The 18393-nt window shown below is 50.2% G+C and overlaps 1 protein-coding gene across 1 annotated transcript in view; it reads left to right on the top strand.

Moving 5' to 3' along the window:
- Window positions 1-16178, top strand: part of NFAM1 (NFAT activating protein with ITAM motif 1) — a 62914-nt gene extending 46736 nt beyond the window's left edge. Inside the window, exon 9 of the mRNA XM_075583815.1 lies at window positions 15970-16178. Coding sequence (XP_075439930.1) covers window positions 15970-16135 — 166 coding nt within the window. The 3' untranslated portion in view covers window positions 16136-16178. The remainder of the gene's footprint in view (window positions 1-15969) is intronic.
- Window positions 16179-18393: the final 2215 nt, after the last annotated feature.

Raw genomic sequence — 18393 nt, 5'->3', positions numbered from 1 at the left:
TGCACCTGCTCTTATACCTACTAGCAGAGTGCCAACTGTCTCACTGACCAATATATATATATATATCACAACAAGAGAAAAAATATTAGCGCCAACCTATCACTATATAATCTTAATATATAAAATCAAAGGTTGGTACTAGCTGCGGTGAATGTGATTGGTCCGTGGCCAGCCCGACTGTCATTGCCCAAGAGGTACGCCCCACTGTGACACACACCGCCCACACGACTGTCATTGCCCAAGAGGTACGCCCCACTGTGACACACACCGCCCACACGACTGTCATTGCCCAAGAGGTACGCCCCACTGTGACACACACCGCCCACACGACTGTCATTGGCCAAAACTTACACTGACATCACTGACTCACACACCTACTTCACTGTCACACACTTGCACTGACAGCATACCCCCAAAGAAGCCCTGCAGAGTCCTTGCTAAGTTCATCTCACACTCTCACCCCTGTGTACACACACACACACACACACACACACACACACACACACACACACACACCTCCCTCCCCGGCGCTCACTTCCCTCCCTCCCGGCCGGGGGACAGGCAGTGGCCAGGCAGCCTCCGGAAGGACCCTCTTCCTCCTGCTGCTGCTCCCACCAGATGTCGCTCTCTCTTTCCTCAGGCTATGGCGGCGTTGCCAATACTGAGGTGGTCTGTTCCCGCCCGGCTCCTGTCAGGTGCGTGTTTTCCCGCCCAAAGACCCGCCACTGTCCGCGCGCTCACCCCCTCTGCTGGGCACTCGCGTAATGTCACACAAGATGGCGGCGTTGGCAATAGTGAGGCGGTCTGTTCCCGCCCGGCTCCTGTCAGGTGCGTGTTTTCCCGCCCAAAGACCCGTCACTGTCCGCGCGCTCACCCCCTGGCACCCTCCCCCCTCCCGCCCTTGGCGCGTGACGGTTGCTCCCTCTATCGGAGAGGCTACAGGATTTACCCGCGGTGCGGGGTCAGTCATAATCCAGACATAGCCAGTCGGTGTGTCAATGTCACACAGAGTGGGCGGACATGCTTTGTGTGGGGTGAGGGCCACCCTCTGTCTATAATAAACTCTCATGGCTACCAGCCCCTTATAAAAAAGGCCTCACCTCCCTCCCCAACGCTCACTCACCTCACCTCCCACTGTCCCCCCCTCCTGTCCACTGTCCCCCCCTCCTGTCCACTGCCCCCCCGTCCACTGTCCCCCCCCCTGACCACTGTCCTCCCCCCTCCCTCCTGTCCCCCCCCCTCCTGTCCACTGTGCCCCCCCCCCTCCTGTTCACTGTCCCTCCCTCCCTCTGGGGGGTGGGAGAGGGGGAGCACACAAATAGGGGGGAGAGGAGGGAGCAGGAAATTTAACTCACGGGCAACGCCGGGTCTCTCAGCTAGTATCTCTATAAAAATAAAAGGTGATTGTAAAAATAAAAGTAAAAATAATACAGATAAGAATAAAAAACCTATGCTAAGCACAGTGGATAGAATAAAAATTAATGTATTAAACTAATAAAATACATAAAAAATACATAAAAAAATATAAAAAAAGAAAATGTCCAGAAAAATATATATAAAAAATATATACAAATCCCAAGATATTCCAATTGCTATCCAAAAGGGTCTCTGCAGCCCGAGTGAAGGGAACTCCACTTCCTGAGGATATCTACAAAAACACCGAAAAAACAGGCGCACTCATAGCGTCAAATTGTATAACAATAAATTTATGGAATAAGGGATAAAAATGCACACTCGCAAACAGAGCTGAAAAAAATGTGTTTTTGAGTATAACTCAGCCCGTTCAGACGCAGGAACCCAAGGAGGAGGACTTCGGTGTGATGTCCGCGGTGTGTCTCGCCACAACAGCCCCTCTATGTCCCAGCAGGGACCGAAAGCCACGAGGGACGCCGCCTTCCCCTCGCTCCGGCGCTACACAGAGGATACACTGAATCAAATCTCGCGTGAGCTCGATGACGTCAGCGAGGTTTCAGCCGGGGAGAGTTCACAGTGTAAACAGGAACTTGAATGTCTGAGTGGCTGGTAGCAAAATGCTAGCAACGCAGCAAAAGTGCAATATATGCAGATGAGTGTCAGTATCAAATATACAAACTGGACAGTAGGCTCCACAGCAATCTCTACGCGTTTCGTCTCGAACGAGACTTCATCAGGAGTAATAGCATAGGCATTAAACACAGTTATATAGTACATAAGACCAATGAGAGCATAGGAGACAGAGGATTAGTAATGAGATACACATGATGAGTAATAGGGTTGGATTAACCCCCATATATGCCAAAGCACACATAGATACGGATTCACAATTTTAATCCTAAAGACCAAATATATTATTGCATATAGTATTAAGCGCTTCAACTAGTGCATTAATTATATATCACAATTGTAAAACAAAAATGAAGCACACAAGTTAACCAAAAAGGTTAACCAAAAAGATTAAGTAGAATGTCATTGGTAGATAACTTGCATAGTAACATATATATAATACATATAATACAAGAAACAGATGTCAATACATGGTAAACAATACCCTAAGTATAAAGAGATAGCTGAATAACCACTAAATGTAGAAGGAGATAAAATAGGTATTATAGAGACTCAGAGGGACCCAGGTGCAAAAAATAAGACAAAGGAGCTAACAAAAAAGCTGAAAATGTGTAATAAATATAATATAAAAATATATATAAAAAAAATATATATATATATATAAAATATATATGTAAAGAAGGAAAGGAGACGGGAAGAAAAAGAGGTGTATGAATGAGAAATAAAAAATGTATGAATAAAAGTGAAAATATAAATAAAAAAAAAAAAAAAGTACATAAAAGTGGCAAATAAAAATAAAGATATAAATGTAATAAAAAATGTGTGAACAATGAAGGGTACTGGACCAATGGTGGTCACGCAAGCAAAGTCAATGGCACCCATATAAATGATGTAGATTAGGCCAAGTTAAGAATGAACAAATGATTTGGTATATAAATGTAACAATACTGAGCCACTGTGGTGTAATGGCGGCCACACGGAGGGAACGAAACAAATATATCGTTATATAGATATATATATATATATATATCCCCACCTGCTTCATATTTACATTTTATTTTCGTAAGTACCGGTTTGCCCGATTATAAGGCGAGGTTTTTGTCAACAACGTTATATTGAAAAGTCTTCTGCTCTGCTCCTGTGTAAGCGATAAACGCAGGAGCCGTCCGCGCACGTGCGAGAGTTCGGGCATGGGGTGGGGGGGGGTGTGGGGGGGGGGGGGGTGTGTGGTGGGGGTGTGTGGGGGGGGTGTGTGTTGGGGGGGGGTGGGGGGGGGTGGTGGGGGGGTGTGTGGTGGGGGGGGGGTGTGGTGGGGGGGGGGGTGTGTGTGGTGGGGGGGGGGGTGTGTGTGGTGGTGGGGGGGGGTGTGTGTGTGGGGGGGTGTGTGTGTGTGGGGGGGGGTGTGTGTGTGGGGGGGTGTGTGTGTGGGGGGTGTGTGTGTGTGGGGGTGTGTGTGTGTGGGGGTGTGTGTGTGTGTGTGGGGGGGTGGTGTGTGTGTGTGTGGGGGGGGTGTGGTGTGGGGGGGGGTGGTGTGGGGTGTGTGTGGGGGGGGGGGGGGGGTGGTGGGGGGGGGGGGGGGTGTGGGGGGGGGGGGGGTGTGGGGGGGGGGGGTGTGTGGGGGTGTGTGTGTGTGTGGGGGGGGGGGTGTGGGGGGTGTGTGTGTGTGGGTGCGCGTGCGTCTGCATGATTGCGGAACTAAAAAAAAAAAATATTATTAAACTTTTATTTTCTTTAAAAAAATCTTGCTTAGGTCTTCCTTTCACCTTTCACCTTTTTTCTCCTTTCGCCCGAGTGAAGGGAACTCCACTTCCTTGAGGATATCTACAAAAACACAGAAAAAACAGGCGCACTCATAGCGTAAAATTGTATAACAATAAATTTATGGAATAAGGGATAAAAATACACACTCGCAAACAGAGCTGAAAAAAATGCGTTTTTGAGTATAACTCAGCCCGTTCAGACGCAGGAACCCAAAGAGGAGGACTTCGGTGTGATGTCCGCGGTGTGTCTCGCCACAACAGCCCCTCTATGTCCCAGCAGGGACCGAAAGCCACGAGGGACGCCGCCTTCCCCTCGCTCCGGCGCTACACAGAGCATACACTGAATCGAGCCTCGCGTGAGCTCGATGACGTCAGCGAGGTTTCAGCCGGAGAGAGTTCACAGTGTAAACAGGAACTTGAATGTCTGAATGGCTGGTAGCAAAATGCTAGCAACGCAGCAAAAGTGCAATATATGCAGATGAGTGTCAGTATCAAATATACAAACTGGACAGTAGGCTCCACAGCAATCTCTACGCGTTTCGTCTCGAACGAGACTTCATCAGGAGTAATAGCATAGGCATTAAAACACAGTTATATAGTACATAAGACCAATGAGAGCATAGGAGACAGAGGATTAGTAATGAGATACACATGATGAGTAATAGGGTTGGATTAACCCCCATATATGCCAAAGCACACATAGATACGGATTCACAATTTTAATCCTAAAGACCAAATATATTATTGCATATAGTATTAAGCGCTTCAACTAGTGCATTAATTATATATCACAATTGTAAAACAAAAATGAAGCACACAAGTTAACCAAAAAGGTTAACCAAAAAGATTAAGTAGAATGTCATTGGTAGATAACTTGCATAGTAACATATATATAATACATATAATACAAGAAACAGATGTCAATACATGGTAAACAATACCCTAAGTATAAAGAGATAGCTGAGTAACCACTAAATGTAGAAGGAGATAAAATAGGTATTATAGAGACTCAGAGGGACCCAGGTGCAAAAAATAAGACAAAGGAGCTAACAAAAAAGCTGAAAATGTGTAATAAATATAATATAAAAATATATATAAAAAAAAAATATATATATATAAAAAATATATATGTAAAGAGGGAAAGGAGACGGGAAGAAAAAGAGGTGTATGAATGAGAAATAAAAAATGTATGAATAAAAGTGAAAATATAAATGAAAAAAAAAAAAAAAAGTACATAAAAGTGGCAAATAAAAATAAAGATATAAATGTAATAAAAAATGTGTGAACAATGAAGGATACTGGACCAATGGTGGTCACGCAAGCAAAGTCAATGGCACCCATATAAATGATGTAGATTAGGCCAAGTTAAGAATGAACAAATGATTTGGTATATAAATGTAACAATACTGAGCCACTGTGGTGTAATGGCGGCCACACGGAGGGAACGAAATAAATATATCGTTATATAGATATATATATATCCCCACCTGCTTCATATTTACATTTTATTTTCGTAAGTACCCGTTTGCCCGATTATAAGGCGAGGTTTTTGTCAACAACGTTATATTGAAAAGTCTTCTGCTCTGCTCCTGTGTAAGCGATAAACGCAGGAGCCGTCCGCGCACGTGCGAGAGTTCGGGCGCGAGAGCTCACGCATGCGCGTTAATCGCTTACACAGGACCAAAAGGAGCGCGTGAAATAAAACGTGTGGAAAAATCCTATCCGGCTGTTAGTGGAGCATTTCTGTGCGAGATGCGGCAACTTGTGCTTTATTCAGTAAAAATACAATATATTAGTGTGGAAAGTGGCGCTTTTTTTATCTTGATAAAATTGGTGAAATCACAGAGTTCGTTTCATCAAATCCGTCTGAATCCGTTCTCATAACGCCGCGTTTCCCAGCGCAAAGAACTAACTGCAGCTACGCGGCCTTCCTGCTGGGCTACGCAGAGAGGGAGAGGGGGGGGGGAGGAGGGGAGAGAGAGGGAGGGGAGAGGGAGGGAGGGAAGAGAGGGAGGGGAGAGAGAGGGAGGCGAGGAGGGGGCAGAGAGAGGGTGAGAGGGAGGGAAGGGTGGAGGAGGAGAGGAAGGGGGAGAGTGGGAGGAGGGGAGCGGGGGTGAAGAGGAGGGTGAGAGGGAGGGGAGTTGAGGGAGTGGGAGGAGGGGGGAGAGTGGGAGGAGGGGGCAGAGAGGGGGAGGGAGGGAGGAAGGAGAGAGGGAAGGAGGGGAGAGGGAGGGGAGAGAGAGTGGGGGAGAAGAGGGAGGGGGAGAAGAAGAGAGGGCGCGGGAAGGAGGGGGAGAGAGGGAGGAGGAAAGGGAGGGGGAGAGAGGAAGGAGCGAGAGGGGGAGCGGGAGAGAGGGGAGAGGAGAGAGAGGAGGGGGAGGGAGAGAGAAAGGAGGGAGAGAGGAGGGGGAGAGAGAGAGGGGGAGGGAGAGAGAGAGGAGGGAGAGAGGGAGAGGAGGGGGGGAGGGAGAGAGCAGGGGGGGAGGGAGAGAGTAGGGGGGAGAAAGAGGAGGGGGGGGAGAGAGGAGGGTGAGCAGGAAGGGGGAGAGAGGGGAGCAGGAAGGGGGAGAGAGAGGGAGGGGGAGCGAGGGAGGAGGAAAGGGAGGGGGGAGAGAAAGAGGAGCGGGGGAGGGGGAGAGAAAGAGGAGCGGGGGGAGGGAGAGATGGGGGAAAGAGGGGGGAGATGTGTGGGGGGGGAGAGAGAGGGGGAGGGAGAGAGGGAGGAGGGGGAGAGATGTGGGGGGGAGGGAGAGGGGGAGAGAAAGGAGTGGGGGGAGGGGGAGAGAAAGAGGAGCGGGGGGAGGGAGAGAGGGGGGAGAGAGGGAGGAGGGGAGAGATGTGGGGGGGAGAGAGGGGGAGATGTGGGGGGGGGGGAGAGATGAGGGGGGGAGGGAGAGATGAGGGGGGGAGGGAGAGATGTGGGGGGGGAGGGAGAGATGTGGGGGGGAGGGGGAGATGTGGGGGGAGGGAGAGATGTGGGGGGGAGGGAGAGATGTGGGGAGGGGAGGGAGAGATGTGGGGGGGGGGAGGGAGAGATGTGGGGGAGAGGGTTTATAGGCAGAAGGAGGGGGTGAAGAGGGAGGGAGAGAAAATTAAAGAGAGGAGGGGAGAGAGAGGAGGGAAAATGAAAGAGAGGAGGGGAGAGAGAGGAGGGGAGGAGAGAAAATGATAGAGGAGGGGAGAGAGAGGAGGGGAGGAGAGAAAATGAAAGAGAGGAGGGGAGAGAGAGGAGGGGAGGAGAGAAAATGAAGAGAGGAGGGGAGAGAGAGGAGGGGAGGAGAGAAAATGAAAGAGAGGAGGGGAGGAGAGAAAATGAAAGAGAGGAGGGGAGAGAGAGGAGGGGAGGAGAGAAAATGAAAGAGAGGAGAGGAGAGAGAGGAGGGGAGGAGAGAAAATTAAAGAGAGGAGGGGAGAGAGAGGAGGGAGGGAGAGAAAATGAAAGAGAGGAGGGGAGAGAGAGGAGGGGAGGAGACATGATGCGGATGTAAACAGCAGGAAGAGACAGTCAGAGAGGGAGGAGGAGACAGCAGAACAAACACACACACAGGAGAGGGAGAGACACACACAGGAGAGGGAGAGACACACACAGGAGAGGGAGAGACACACACAGGAGAGGGAGAGACACACACAGGAGGGAGAGACACACACAGGAGAGGGAGAGACACACACAGGAGAGGGAGAGACACACACAGGAGAGGGAGAGACACACAGGAGAGGGAGAGACACACACAGGAGAGGGAGAGACACACACAGGAGAGGGAGAGACACACACAGGAGAGGGAGAGACACACACAGGAGAGGGAGAGACACACAGGAGGAGAGACACACACAGGAGGGAGAGACACACACAGGAGAGGGAGAGACACACACAGGAGAGGGAGAGACACACAGGAGAGGGAGAGACACACAGGAGAGGGAGAGACACACACAGGAGAGGGAGAGACACACACAGGAGAGGGAGAGACACACACAGGAGAGGGAGAGACACACACAGGAGAGGGAGAGACACACACAGGAGGAGAGACACACACAGGAGGGAGAGACACACACAGGAGAGGGAGAGACACACAGGAGAGGGAGAGAGACACACAGGAGAGGGAGAGACACACACAGGAGAGGGAGAGACACACACAGGAGAGGGAGAGACACACAGGAGAGGGAGAGACACACACAGGAGAGGGAGAGACACACAGGAGAGGGAGAGACACACACAGGAGAGGGAGAGACACACACAGGAGAGGGAGAGACACACACAGGAGAGGGAGAGACACACAGGAGAGGGAGAGACACACACAGGAGGAGACAGACACACACACACAGGAGAGGGAGAGACACACACAGGAGGAGAGACACACAGGAGGAGAGACACACACAGGAGGAGAGACACACACAGGAGGAGAGACACACACAGGAGGAGAGACACACAGGAGGAGAGACACACACAGGAGGAGACACACAGGAGAGGGAGAGACACACACAGGAGGAGAGACACACACAGGAGGAGACACACACAGGAGAGGGAGAGACACACACAGGAGGAGACAGACACACACAGGAGGAGACAGACACACACAGGAGGAGACAGACACACACACAGGAGGAGAGACACACAGGAGGAGAGACAAATACAGGAGGAGAGACACACACAGGAGGAGACAGACACACACACACACACACACACAGGAGGAGAGACAAATACAGGAGGAGAGACACACACAGGAGGAGGAGACACACACACACAGGAGGAGACACACACACACAGGAGGAGACACACACACACAGGAGGAGACAGACCCACACACAGGAGGAGACACACACACACAGGAGGAGACAGACACACACACAGGAGACAGACATACACACAGGAGGAGAAACACACAGAGACAAACACAGAGACACACATAGAGGAGACAGACACACACACAGGAGGAGAAACACACAGAGGCACACACAGGAGGAGAAACACACAGAGACACAGGAGGAGACAGACACACACAGGAGGAGAGACACACACAGGAGGAGAGACACACACAGGAGGAGAGACACAGAGACACACACACAGGAGGAGAGACACAGACACACAGGAGGAGAGACACACAGGAGGAGAGACACACAGGAGGAGAGACACAGACACACACACACACACACACACACACACAGGAGGAGAGACACAGAGACACACAGGAGAGAGCCGGAAGAGAATGTAAAACTGAGATACAGACATCAACATACAGGTGAGAGACATCACATACATACACACTGATACTCACACAGATACACACTCATACTCACACAGATACACTCATACTCACACTCATACTCACACACTCCTACTCACACAGATACACACTCATACTCACACAGATACACTCATACTCACACATATACACACTCATACTCACACACTCATACTCACACAGATACACTCATACTCACACAGATACACTCATACTCACACAGATACACACTCATACTCACACAGATACACTCATACTCACACAGATACACACTCATACTCACACACTCATACTCACACAGATACAGACTCATACTTACACAGATACACTCATACTCACACAGATACACACTCATACTCACACACTCAGACTCACACACTCATACTCACACAGATACACACTCATACTCACACAGATACACACATACTCACACAGATACACACATACTCACAGACTCATACTCACACAGATACACTCATACTCACACAGATACACACTCATACTCACACAGATACACACTCATACTCACACAGATACACACATACTCACACACTCATACTCACACAGATACACACTCATACTCACACAGATACACACTCATACTCACACAGATACACACTCATACTCACACAGATACACACTCATACATATGTATATCTTGATTTATATCGTGCTGACAGCGTACTCGGCGTATTACAAAGACAATACAGTACTGTAGGGCCCCGCTTCTCGGCGATCCGCCAACATGGCGGTACCGAGAAGGGGGCTGCCATGTCCGCGCATGCGCAGAAGGGGGACGGCCGAGTTAGCGCATTCTCAGAAGGGGGCTGCCATGTCCGCGCATGCGCAGAAGGGGGACGGCCGAGTTAGCGCATTCTCAGAAGGGGGCTGCCATGTCCGCGCATGCGCAAAAGGGGGACGGCCGAGTTAGCGCATTCTCAGAAGGGGGCTGCCATGTCCGCGCATGCGCAAAAGGGGGACGGCCGAGTTAGCGCATTCTCAGAAGGGAGCTGTCATGTCCGCGCATGCGCAAAAGGGGGACGGCCGAGTTAGCGCATGCACAGAAGGGTAGGACATGTCGAAAATTGCGGGTTCCGCTTTGCGGCGGCGGCGCCATGGAACGGAACCTGCCATATGAGCGGGGCACTATTGTACAGGGAACTATAATAATACAGTGTGTGTGTGTGTGTGTGTGTGTGTGTGTGTGTATGTGTGTGTATATATATAACGCAAATGGAAATATTACTGTATGCTCATCTGCATGTCTTAGACAGGTCTGCAGCCCCCGCCTTTCCCCATTATCCCCCAGCATACAGTGCTCCCACTGCAGCAAGGGATTCTGGGAAATGACATGCAGCCTCGCCTTTCACCATTATCCCCCAGCACACAGCGCTTCCACTGCAGCAAGGGATTCTGGGAAATGACATGCAGCCCCGCCTTTCACCATTATCCCCCAGCACACAGTGCTCCCACTGCAGCAAGGGATTCTGGGAAATGACATGCAGCCCTGCCTTTCACCATTATCCCCCAGCATACAGTGCTCCCACTGCAGCAAGGGATTCTGGGAAATGACATGCAGCCCCGCCTTTCCCCATTATCCCCCAGCACACAGCACTTCCACTGCAGCAAGGGATTCTGGGAAATGACATGCAGCCCCGCCTTTCCCCATTATCCCCCAGCATACAGTGCTCCCACTGCAGCAAGGGATTCTGGGAAATGACATGCAGCCCCGCCTTTCCCCATTATCCCCCAGCACACAGCACTTCCACTGCAGCAAGGGATTCTGGGAAATGACATGCAGCCCCGCCTTTCCCCATTATCCCCCAGCATACAGTGCTCCCACTGCAGCAAGGGATTCTGGGAAATGACATGCAGCCCCGCCTTTCCCCATTATCCCCCAGCATACAGTGCTCCCACTGCAGCAAGGGATTCTGGGAAATGACATGCAGCCCCGCCTTTCCCCATTATCCCCCAGCACTTCCACTACAGCAAGGGATTCTGGGAAATGACACGCAGCCCCGCCTTTCCCCATTATCCCCCAGCACTTCCACTACAGCAAGGGATTCTGGGAAATGACTTGCAGCCCTGCCTTTCCCCATTATCCCCCAGCACACAGCACTTCCACTGCAGCAAGGGATTCTGGGAAATGACACGCAGCCCCGCCTTTTACCATTATCCCCTAGCACTTCCACTACAGCAAGGGATTCTGGGAAATGCCATGCAGCCCCGCCTTTCACCATTATCCCCCAGCACACAGTGCTCCCACTGCAGCAAGGGATTCTGGGAAATGACATGCAGCCCCGCCTTTCCCCATCATCACCCAGCACTTCCACTGCAGCAAGGGATTCTGGGAAATGACATGCAGCCCCGCCTTTCACCATTATCACCCAGCACACAGCGTTTCGATTGCAGCAAGGGATTCTGGGAAATGACATGCAGCCCCGCCTTTCCACATTATCCCCCAGCATACAGTGCTCCCACTGCAGCAAGGGATTCTGGGAAATGACATGCAGCCCCGCCTTTCACCATTATCCCCCAGCACACAGCACTTCCACTGCAGCAAGGGATTCTGGGAAATGACACGCAGCCCCGCCTTTCACCATTATCCCCCAGCACACAGCGCTCCCACTGCAGCAAGGGATTCTGGGAAATGACATGCAGCCCCGCCTTTCCACATTATCCCCCAGCATACAGTGCTCCCACTGCAGCAAGGGATTCTGGGAAATGACATGCAGCCCCGCCTTTCCACATTATCCCCCAGCATACAGTGCTCCCACTGCAGCAAGGGATTCTGGGAAATGACATGCAGCCCCGCCTTTCCACATTATCCCCCAGCATACAGTGCTCCCACTGCAGCAAGGGATTCTGGGAAATGACATGCAGCCCCGCCTTTCCCCATTATCACCCAGCATACAGCACTTCCACTGCAGCAAGGGATTCTGGGAAATGACATGCAGCCCTGCCTTTCCACATTATCCCCCAGCATACAGTGCTCCCACTGCAGCAAGGGATTCTGGGAAATGACATGCAGCCCCGCCTTTCCCCATTATCACCCAGCATACAGCACTTCCACTGCAGCAAGGGATTCTGGGAAATGACATGCAGCCCCGCCTTTCACCATTATCACCCAGCATACAGTGCTCCCACTGCAGCAAGGGATTCTGGGAAATGCCATGCAGCCCTGCCTTTCACCCTTATCCCCCAGCACACAGCACTTCCACTGCAGCAAGGGATTCTGGGAAATGACATGCAGCCCCGCCTTTCACCATTATCACCCAGAACACAGCGCTCCCACTGCAGCAAGGGATTCTGGGAAATGCCATGCAGCCCCGCCTTTCACCATTATCCCCCAGCATACAGCACTTCCACTGCAGCAAGGGATTCTGGGAAATGACACGCAGCCCCGCCTTTCACCATTATCCCCCAGCATACAGTGCTCCCACTGCAGCAAGGGATTCTGGGAAATGACATGCAGCCCCGCCTTTCACCATTATCCCCCAGCATACAGTGCTCCCACTGCAGCAAGGGATTCTGGGAAATGACACGCAGCCCCGCCTTTCACCATTATCCCCCAGCATACAGTGCTCCCACTGCAGCAAGGGATTCTGGGAAATGACATGCAGCCCCGCCTTTCACCATTATCACCCAGCACACAGCGTTTCGACTGCAGCAAGGGATTCTGGGAAATGACATGCAGCCCCGCCTTTCCCCATTATCCCCCAGCACACAGCACTTCCACTGCAGCAAGGGATTCTGGGAAATGACATGCAGCCCCGCCTTTCACCATTATCACCCAGCACTTCCACTGCAGCAAGGGATTCTGGGAAATGACATGCAGCCCCGCCTTTCCCCATCATCACCCAGCACACAGCGCTCCCACTGCAGCAAGGGATTCTGGGAAATGACACGCAGCCCTGCCTTTCACCATTATCCCCCAGCATACAGCACTTCCACTGCACCAAGGGATTCTGGGAAATGACACGCAGCCCTGCCTTTCCCCATTATCCCCCAGCATACAGCACTTCCACTGCACCAAGGGATTCTGGGAAATGCCATGCAGCCCTGCCTTTCACCATTATCCCCCAGCATACAGCACTTCCACTGCAGCAAAGGATTCTGGGAAATGCCATGCAGCCCTGCCTTTCACCATTATCCCCCAGAATACAGTGCTCCCACTGCAGCAAGGGATTCTGGGAAATTACATGCAGCCCCGCCTTTCACCATTATCCCCCAGCATACAGCACTTCCACTGCACCAAGGGATTCTGGGAAATGCCATGCAGCCCTGCCTTTCACCATTATCCCCCAGCATACAGCACTTCCACTGCAGCAAGGGATTCTGGGAAATGACACGCAGCCCCGCCTTTCACCATTATCCCCCAGCATACAGCACTTCCACTGCAGCAAGGGATTCTGGGAAATGCCATGCAGCCCTGCCTTTCACCATTATCCCCCAGCACACAGCGCTCCCACTGCAGCAAGGGATTCTGGGAAATGCCATGCAGCCCTGCCTTTCACCATTATCCCCCAGAATACAGTGCTCCCACTGCAGCAAGGGATTCTGGGAAATGCCATGCAGCCCTGCCTTTCACCATTATCCCCCAGAATACAGCGCTCCCACTGCAGCAAGGGATTCTGGGAAATGACATGCAGCCCCGCCTTTCACCATTATCCCCCAGAATACAGCGCTCCCACTGCAGCAAGGGATTCTGGGAAATGCCATGCAGCCCTGCCTTTCACCATTATCCCCCAGAATACAGTGCTCCCACTGCAGCAAGGGATTCTGGGAAATGCCATGCAGCCCTGCCTTTCACCATTATCCCCCAGAATACAGCGCTCCCACTGCAGCAAGGGATTCTGGGAAATGACATGCAGCCCCGCCTTTCCCCATTATCCCCCAGCATACAGCGCTCCCACTGCAGCAAGGGATTCTGGGAAATGACACGCAGCCCTGCCTTTCCCCATTATCCCCCAGCACACAGCACTTCCACTGCAGCAAGGGATTCTGGGAAATGCAGCCCTGCCTTTCACCATTATCCCCCAGCATACAGTGCTCCCACTGCAGCAAGGGATTCTGGGAAATGACATGCAGTCCCGCCTTTCACCATTATCCCCCCGCACACAGCACTTCCACTGCAGCAAGGGATTCTGGGAAATGACATGCAGCCCCGCCTTTCCCCATTATCCCCCAGCACACAGCACTTCCACTGCAGCAAGGGATTCTGGGAAATGCAGCCCTGCCTTTCCCCATTGCCCCCAGCATACAGTGCTCCCACTGCAGCAAGGGATTCTGGGAAATGACATGCTGTCCCGCCTTTCACCATTATCACCCAGCACACAGCACTTCCACTGCAGCAAGGGATTCTGGGAAATGCAGCCCTGCCTTTCACCATTATCACCCAGCACACAGCGCTTCCACTGCAGCAAGGGATTCTGGGAAAGTATTTGAGGGTGAGACAGGAAAGGTGAACTTTGCGCCTAGACTCGAGTGATGGACAATCTAGTTCTTTGAGCATTTCGCAGTGATGTGTGTTGTAGTTGCATTGGAGAACAAAACGACAAATTGAATTGTAGAGGGTGTCAAGTTTGCTAAGGTGGGTTTGAGGAGCCGAGCCATATACTATGTCCCCATAGTCAATAATTGGCATTAGCATCTGCTGTGCGATACGCTTTCTGACCAGGAGACTTAGGGAAGATTTGTTCCTGTAAAGTACCCCTAGTTTGGCATAGGTCTTGGATGTCAGGGTATCAATGTGCATCCCGAATGTTAAGTGGGAGTCAAACCCTAAGCCCAGGTATTTAAAACTAGTGACCGGGGTTAGGGTGGTGTTAGCGTTGGTTCTGATCAGGAGCTCAGTCACTGGCAGCTTTACAAATTTAGTCTTGGTCCCAAATACCATTGTTACAGTCTTGTCAGTGTTTAAAAACAGTTTGTTTTGGGAAATCCAGTTTTCGAGTCTCAAAAAGTCAGACTGAAGTATGTGTTGAAGGTCAGAGAGGCTATGGCTGTGTGCATATAGGATTGTGTCATCTGCATACATGTGTATTGAGGCTTCCTGACAAGCTGTGGGGAGATCATTAATGAACACTGAGAAGAGTAGGGGCCCCAGAACAGAGCCTTGCGGGACACCACAGGTGATACCCAGGGGGTTGGAGTTAGAGCCTGAGATGGACACATGTTGGGATCTTCCTGATAGGTAGGACTGAAACCAGTTTAAAGCATGTTTCCCTATCCCAGAGCTCTGGAGTTTGTTAAGCAGGATAGCATGATCAACTGTGTCAAAAGCCTTTGCAAAATCTAGGAATATTGCACCAGTGAGTTGTCCCCGTTCCATTCCACACTGGGTCTCATTGCAAACTTTTAGCAGGGTAGTTATGGTGGGGTGTTTGGGGTGAAATATATATATATATATGTATGTATTTTTCTCCTTATGAGATATCATTAGATAATGCGTCACTGGGGTTTTGTGTTTGCCTTCCTCTGGACCAATAAGTAAGTATAGATACAGTATAGGATAAAATATCTGTTGTCTAAATTTAGCATAGGTTGAACTTGATGGACGTATGTTTTTTTTCAACCTCATCTACTATGTAACATATGCACACACACGTGTGTGTGTGTGTGTGTGTGTGTGTATGTGTGTGTGTGTATATAATATGCATGAACATGTATACACACGTGTGTGTGTGTATGTGTGTGTGTGTCTGTGTGTGTCTGTGTGTGTCTGTGTGTGTCTGTGTGTGCCTGTGTGTGTGTGTATGTGTGTTTGTGTATAGATGTTTGGAGGGAGTGGAGGTGTTGGATAATGAAGAATTTATTTCCTTTTTATGTTTTTAGGTTTTCTTCTTTTCAGAATTTTTTTTTAATTGTACTGTGCATTGTTCCTTATTAGTTATTTTTATTAAACAGGTTTTTCTAATTTCTTATAGGATTTTCACCATGGGCCCTGTCTTCCTTTCAGCCGCTCGATATAATGTCCTGCGATCCCTGCTCGTCTTCCTTTGTGGGGTGCCAGCCTGTCAAGCTCTCATCTACGCGGTAAGACCACCCTATACATTAATAGGGTTTGAGAAATTGTATATCTATATGGGATAAGAGGACATCTCATGCAGGAATTCCTATAAGGTAATAGGGTCAGCGGTGCCTCCCTGTGATGGGATAAGAGGGCGTCTCACACACACGGGATTCTTATAAGGTAATAGGGACAGCGGTGCCCCTCTGTGATGGGATAAGAGGGCGTCTCACACACACGGGATTCCTATAAGGTAATAGGGACAGCGGTGCCCCCCTGTGATGGGATAAGAGGGCGTCTCACACACGGGATTCCTATAAGGTAATACGGACAGCGGTGCCTCCCTGTGATGGGATAAGAGGGCGTCTCACACACACGGGATTCCTATAAGGTAATAGGGACAGCGGTGCCCCCCTGTGATGGGATAAGAGGGCGTCTCACACACAGCATTCCTATAAGGTAATAGGGACAGCGGTGCCCCCTTGTGATAGGATAAGAGGACATCTCATGCAGGAATTCCTATAAGGTAATAGGGACAGCGGTGCCTCCCTGTGATGGGATAAGAGGGCGTCTCACACACAGGGGATTCCTATAAGATAATAGCGTCAGCCGTGCCTCCCTGTGATGGGATAAGAGGGCGTCTCACACACGGGATTCCTATAAGGTAATAGGGACAGCGGCGCCTCCCTGTGATGGGATAAGAGGGCGTCTCACACACAGGATTCCTATAGGATAATAGGGACAGCGGTGCCTCCCTGTGATGGGATAAGAGGGCGTCTCACACACAGGATTCCTATAAGATAATAGGGACAGCGGTGCCACCCTTTGATGGGATAAGAGGGCGTCTCACACACAGGGGATTCCTATAAGATAATAGGGTCAGCGGTGCCCCCCTGTGATGGGATAAGAGGGCGTCTCACACACAGGATTCCTATAAGATAATAGGGACAGCGGTGCCCCCCTGTGATGGGATAAGAGGGCGTCTCACACACAGGATTCCTATAAGATAATAGGGACAGCGGTGCCCCCCTGTGATGGGATAAGAGGGCGTCACACACACACGGGATTCCTATAAGATAATAGGGACAGCGGCGCCTCCCTGTGATGGGATAAGAGGGCGTCTCACACACAGGATTCCTATAAAGTAATAGGGTCAGCGGTGCCTCCCTGTGATGGGATAAGGGGGCGTCTCACAAAGGGGATTCCTATAAGGTAATAGGGACAGCGGTGCCCCCCTGTGATGGGATAAGAGGGCGTCTCACACACAGGGGATTCCTATAAGGTAATAGGGACAGCGGCGCCTCCCTGTGATGGGATAAGAGGGCGTCTCACACACAGGATTCCTATAAGGTAATAGGGACAGCGGCGCCCCCCTGTGATGGGATAAGAGGGCGTCTCACACACAGGATTCCTATAAGGTAATAGGGACAGCGGTGCCTCCCTGTGATGGGATAAGAGGGCGTCTCACACACACGGGATTCCTATAAGGTAATAGGGACAGCGGTGCCTCCCTGTGATGGGATAAGAGGGCGTCTCACACACAGGATTCCTATAGGATTACATAGTTACATAGATGAGGTTGAAAAAAGACATGCGTCAATCAAATTCAACCTATGCTAAATTTAGACAACAGATACTTTATCCTATATCTATACTTATTGATCCAGAGGAAGCAAATAAAAAACCCCAGTGTTATATCATCCAATGATATCTCATAAGGGGAAAAATAAATTCCTTCCTGACTCCAAGAATTGGCAATCAGATTACTCCCGGGATCAACATCCTTCCCATGTATACTTATTTGGTATATCCCTGTATACCTTTCCTTTCTAAAAAGATGTCCAACCTTTTTTTTGGAACAAATCTATTGTATCTGCCATCACAGTCTCCATGGGTAATGAATCCCACACTGTAACTGCCCTTACTGTAATGAACCCTTTCCTTTGTTGCTGGAGAAATCTCCTTTCCTCCAACCTTAAGGGATGGCCCGAGTCCTTTGTACTGCCCATGGGATGAATAGTTCTTTTGAAAGCTCCTTGTATTGTCCCCGAATATATTTGTATATAGTTATCATATCCCCTCTTACACGCCTCTTTTCTAATGTAAATAAATCTAATTTAGCTAGCCTCTCCTCATAAATTAGGTTGTCCATCCCCTTTATTAATTTGGTGGCTCTTCTCTGTATGTATGTATGTATGTCTTTTATTTATATAGCGCCATTAGTGTACATAGCGCTTCACAGCAGTAATACACTTAACAATCATATAAATAACAAATAATCCCAATAACAGATTATGGGAATAAGTGCTTCAGACAAAAGTAACATTTCGGAAGAGGAGTC

The sequence above is a fragment of the Ascaphus truei genome, unplaced genomic scaffold, assembly GCF_040206685.1.
Source record: "Ascaphus truei isolate aAscTru1 unplaced genomic scaffold, aAscTru1.hap1 HAP1_SCAFFOLD_385, whole genome shotgun sequence".
Taxonomy (NCBI): Eukaryota; Metazoa; Chordata; class Amphibia; order Anura; family Ascaphidae; genus Ascaphus; species Ascaphus truei.
This window is presented reverse-complemented; position numbering and strand designations above follow the sequence as displayed.